The following is a 5,975-nucleotide window of genomic DNA, read 5'->3' on the forward strand; positions in this document are numbered from 1 at the left end:
TATTTTATTTAACTATTAAATATAAGGATGAGAATGTAAATTAGTGAAAAATGAATGAGATTTACAGTGTTATCTGATAATAATAGTACTAATATAAAAATTAAATCGTTATTTATTTTTTCTTTTGCAAATAGCAATGTTATTAATTGAGGTTTGGAGTTGTTTGATTCATTATTCTTGTTGGTGCTTGATGTGTGCGATTGAGCATCGACATATGGCATACCCAAAATCAAGATCCAAAAATGGCAGTATGATTGTGTTGTGCTTGGGTTGCGTCCAGTGGAGCAATGGTGGGGATGAAGGTGCATACATGTTGAAGCTGCTGAATGCACTGAAACCCCCTGGCTGGTCCAACACCACCCACATGTGCGAGTGGAGAGGCGTGACTTGCAACAATCAAAGTGGAAGAATTGAACAGATCTGTCACTGACGGGAAGAGTTCCTTCAGGCCTCAACGACTCCCTCTCCCAACTCACAATCCTCAATCTCTACAACAATTATCTGAGTGGGCCAACCCCACCTTCCTCCGACAAGTGTACCTCGGCTACAACAACTTCACCTCCATCCCTCATGGTTGCTTTCATGGTCTAACTAGTTTGCAGTACTTGACCTTGAGTAACCTCAAGCTCCCACCATGAAACTTTCCTACCGATTTGATTGCTCACTCCTCCCAACTCCAATACCTCTACATACCTCTCTTCTATAAATCTCACGGGCTCCTTACCAAACATATCTCATTCCTTCCCAGCTATCAAAAATCTTTATCTTCCTAACAACAACCTCTCCTCCATCCAATCTAACCAATTTGGAGGCCCTCTATTTGGCCAACAACACCAACCTCCCACCATGGACCTTCCCCTTCGATTTGACTCATTCCTCATTGAAACTTTCCTACCTGGACCTCAAGGCTACAAATCTCATGGGATCCCTACCAAACTTGTCTCATTTCTTCCCAGATTTGTACCTAGTTTCACTCTCTAACAACCACCTTAGCTTCATCCCCCAAGGTTGCTTCCAGGGTCTACCCAGTTTGCTGAGGCTCAACTTGGGAAACAACACCAATCTTGCACCATGGACCTTCCCCAACGTGACTCACTCCACACAACTGAAAGAGCTCAATCTTGTTGCTACAAATGTAACAGGCTTCTTACCAGCAGACATATTAAAATCGTTGCCGAACTTGCAAACAATTCTTCTCTCCAACAACCACCTTACTGGGGTTTCGCCAGAGTCTTTCGGAGGATCTAAGGTTGTCACACTGCGTCTCAACGATAACGGCTTTTCGGGTACAATTGATGTGCTTTCAAACATGGTCGACTTGTCTGAAGCTTGGCTTCAGGGAAACTCCTTTGAAGGCCCAATTCCTGACTTGTCCCGTTCTACAGCTTTGCTAGATCTGCAACTTGCCCACAATCTGTTAACAGGGATAGTTCCAGATTCTCTAACAACACTCGATTCGCTGCAAAGCATTTCTTTGAACGACAACTTTTTGCAAGGTCCTTTGCCCCAATTTGCCATTTATCCTGAGGAGAATGTGAATCTTGGTGTTAACACCTCAAATGGCTTCTGTCACAAAAATTTTGGACCTTGTGATCACAAAGTGACCATTTTACTTGAAATTGCTGCAGAATTTGGGTATCCAATTTTGTTGCCACGTTCATGGAGAGGAAATAATGCCTGTAAAAATTGGAGTTTCATTACATGTGATGACAAAAATAAGATCAGAATAGTCAATTTGTCAAATCTGAAATTGACAGGCACAATTTCACCTGCATTCGCCAATTTAACTGATTTGCGGAAATTGTATTTGGATGACAATAATTTGACGGGTGAAATACCTCAAAGATTGACAACATTGCCTAAATTTGAAGTTGTGAATGTCTCTAACAACCATCTTTCAGGAAATATTCCCAAATTCTCACCAAAAGTCAACTTTATTGCCACAGGCAATGATTTTCATAGTGGTTCCGACCATAGAATCTCAATTCCTTTGATTATAGGTACTTCTTCCTACCTTCACATGTACCATATAAGAATTTTTTAGAGAAAAGTTTTAATTTCAAATTATTGTTTTTAGTTATTTAATTTGATTAAACAATATATAAATACTATAAATTATCTTTTACAGATTTAAAAATAAAACTAATTCAACAGTGATGCATGATAAATATGTTTGATTTGCTTGTATCAAAGGTTATTTTTGTGAAATTGTTGTTGAATTTATCTTAAATTTTTTGAAATATTAGCGCCAAGAATATATTTGATGCAAATCGAAAATTTTTGGGACAAAATTGAACCAAAATAAAACTTAAAAATATTTTTAAAATTTTTAACAAATTTTAGGACAAAAAATATATTTTATCCTAAAATTAATATAAAATGTACAAATGATTTTTTTTTGAATTTTTGGTGCATGTTTCTTATGAATTTTTCTCAAACAATTCAAATTATTGTTTGTAATTGATCTCCACTTCCTTGCATTGTACACGTACATACAGGCTTATCAGCAGCCAGTGTTGGAATTTTTGTAACATGTGTTGTGGTTATTTACAAACGCAAGAGGTTGTGGAAAATCATGTTCAAGAAAACAATTGTTGATCACAATGTTGAGAATTTGATACAAAGTGATGGGTTTATGATGCAAAAACGATACAAGTAAAAAAAAATGACTAATTCATTTCGTGAAAAATTAGGATAAGGAGGATTTGGTGTTGTATATAAAGGAAGTTTAAGTGATGGTCGTCAAGTAGCAGTGAAGATATTAAAGGAGTCCAAAAATAATGGAGAAGAATTCATAAATGAGGTTGCAAGTATAAATAGAACATTTCATGTGAATATTGTTTCATTTTTAGGATTTTGTTACGAGACAAATAAAAGAGTTTTGATTTATGAATTCATGCTAAATGGTTCTTTAGATAAATTTATTGATTAAAGGGTATCGTTTAGCGTTGTGTGTAAATTAGATTGTGATAGACTTTATTAGTATTGCTCGAGGACTAGAATATTTATATTGGGGGTGTAGTACTAATATTTTACATCTTAATATTAAATCACAAAATATTCTTTTAGATGAGGATTTTTGTCCTAAAATTGTTGATTTTGGATTAGCTAAAATATGCACAAAGAAGCAAAGCATTGTATCTCTATAGTGCGCAAGAGGAACGGTAGGATATATTGCACCTAAAATATATAATCAAATATACAGCGGAGTTTCTCGAATTTCTCGTAAGTCTGATGTATATAGTTATGGAAAGTTGATTCTTGAAGTAATAAGATGAAAAGAGAATAATAATAAAGATTTACATACCAGTGAAATGTACTATACAGACTGAATTTATAAGGAACTGGAGTAAGATAATCTTTCAGCAAGATGCTTGATAAACACAGAGAATGAAATGATGATCTAGTAAAAAAAGATTGTTTTGGTAAGCATGTGGTGTATTCAAGAAACCATCCTAAAAAAAAGTGATAGAAATATTAGAAGGACCACTTAATTCTATCCCATTTCCTCCGAAACCAACGTGGTTTTCTCCCCAAGGATTAAAGTTGCAATCTTCAGAAATGGCTTATGACAATACACATGAGGCAAATTCATCAACTTCAGTGCAGAATGATTCCATCAATCCAAATGAGTTTGCCTAAGGCAACAAAATTTATGTAATTATTGTGTAACATATTTCTCATTATACTCTTGACACCACTGTTGCATGGTATCTCTTTTTCTCAAATGGTATGTATTATGGAGCTATAACAACTTGTTGACATGAGAAAAGTGAAGCTTCTCATTGTCTTAGGGGCACTTGTAGTTATGGTTGTGTATGAGTAGTGTGTTTTGCTTTCTTGATGCCTTGCTATATAAGTAATGTGTAATCTTTTCTTTCTTTTTCTTTCCTTCTTCTTCTTGTTTTTACTTCAACTACAAATATCAAACCTCTGTTTCACTGTGCAATCTGTCACAAACAGAACTTTAATATAGTTTTTTAGTTGGATTTTGATTTTACACCATTGATACTCAAATTTCTTCCTATAATACATAAAATGAATAATATTTAAATTTTATTCTGTATATAAGTTAAGTAAACCATTCCAAACACTACATTAATTTGAGTCTCTAATATTATCTCTTTCATTGAACGCATTTAACAATTATATTGTATCTTACACATTATGTTTTTGAAAAGTCTCAAAATAATATTTGAGTCATTGCTGTCTTATACTCTATCTCTAGTGTTTCTATCCTTCAATCTTTCTATGAAGGCTACTTTGCTTGTTATGTAGAAATAATGTTTAATGATATTTATATTTTCTAAAATGGATTCTTTGCTTGTTATTCTCCTCCCTCACTTAATATTCTTCTTGATAATGATTCAGATTCCTCCTTACTTAAGCTCCAATGATGATAACTATAGAGGTTGTGCTAATGCTCCCTATGATTGTGGGGAGATTAACAACATTGGCTTTCCATTCTGGGGAGGAAATCGTCCAAAGCAGTGTGGACACCCTCTTCTACAACTCAACTGTGATAGTGATCATGGCTTCACTACTTACATAATCATCAAGAGCATGAGATACCAGGTTTTGGAAGCATACCCGGAAAACCAAACAATGAAGATAGCAAGAGTGGACTACTTTGAAGGCCTATGCCCTTCTAAAGCAGTGATATCATTGTTCTTTAAATAATGGTTTCTCCAATTCTATCACGGGGTTTCTTAATTGTTTCTCAAATGGCACTTCCAATGAATACTTTTATGCTCATCTTGGGGATCTAGGTGCTCCTCCTTCTGCTGTAATATGCACAACAAAGGTGTTTGTTCCATTGTTGTTGCAATATGATGATGATGAAGTGGACTTGTCATGGAACAAAATAGAACGTGCTATCCAAAATAGATTCTGTGAGATGGATAGGAAGTGTAGCAGAATGATTCAAGTGTATGAACTCAGGTGGAGCCTGTGGCTATGATTGGAATCCGAATCAAGCAACATGTTATTGCAAAGACCGGTCTAATTATTCAAATTTGGGTGATGGGCTCATCAAAACTTGTGATGCTTCTGCTACCTCACCACCTCATCAAGATGATCTTGTCCTTCCAAATTCAGGTATGTAATAGAGCAGCTTATTTTCACTTGAGTCCGTGAAAAAGAATTTGTTGATGGTCCCAACTCAAGTGGGACTCGCACTTTAAAAAGAAAATGGGTTAATATTCAAATTTGTTCTTGTAAGATATTTTTATTTTCGTCCCGAATGATTTTTTTTAATCAAATTAGTCCCTGAAAGATAAAATATAAGTTAAAATAGTCCTTCTGTCAGTTGGACGATGACGTGACACGCCACGTGATAAGTCAGTGCCACGTGGCAAGTTAGTGCCACGTGGCGGGTCAGTGACACATGACAGATCAGTGACACGTGGCATATCACTTGACATGTGAAAAAAAATTTTATAGTCAAAATAGTCTTTAAAAGTTTAGACGTAAATAATTTTCATTCCTCAAATTTTAAAAATTAGTCAAACTAGTCCTTATATAATCTTTTTTAATTTTTTCATAATATTAAATTTAAAATATTTTTTTATACTACTAATTTTAATAAAAATGTAATTGACAAACAAAACATTAGTAATTATATCTTTTCTTCTTAAAAATTTTTTTCAATAAAATTATCTCTCTCCTTTAATTATTCTCAAAATCTCTCTTATACTTTTCTATTCTAAAACATTTTTCTTACATTATTACATTTTGCTGGAATATCTATATATATATACACTCAAAATTGAAATGTATGTATTTATTAACCTAAACAAAGTTATATGCTCAAAATCAAAATTTATGTATGTTAACCTAAACAAAGTTATACCACTATTTTCTTTCTACTACATATTTTTTTTTCATTACGATATTACTTACATATAGGATGTAATGGTAGTGATGCTTAGAGTCAAAATTTAAGAAGATTCACAAATTTTGCTTCAATTAAAAAT

At 33.9% G+C, this 5,975-nt stretch overlaps 1 protein-coding gene and 1 pseudogene across 1 annotated transcript; both read left to right on the forward strand.

The window, feature by feature from the left end:
- On the forward strand, positions 118-2,044 carry LOC107636919 (receptor-like kinase TMK4). Its single transcript, XM_021122529.1, has one exon. It carries the CDS (start codon positions 920-922, stop codon positions 2,042-2,044), a length of 1,125 nt encoding a protein of 374 aa, XP_020978188.1. The 5' UTR covers positions 118-919.
- Positions 2,170-3,642, forward strand: LOC110271555 (annotated as a pseudogene).

Source organism: Arachis ipaensis, chromosome B04 (assembly GCF_000816755.2).
Source record: "Arachis ipaensis cultivar K30076 chromosome B04, Araip1.1, whole genome shotgun sequence".
NCBI classification, from domain to species: domain Eukaryota; kingdom Viridiplantae; phylum Streptophyta; class Magnoliopsida; order Fabales; family Fabaceae; genus Arachis; species Arachis ipaensis.

Bases quoted from the DNA above. Each gene is read 5' to 3' on its own strand.
- LOC107636919 (XM_021122529.1), top strand. From the start codon at position 920: ATGGGATCCCTACCAAACTTGTCTCATTTCTTCCCAGATTTGTACCTA.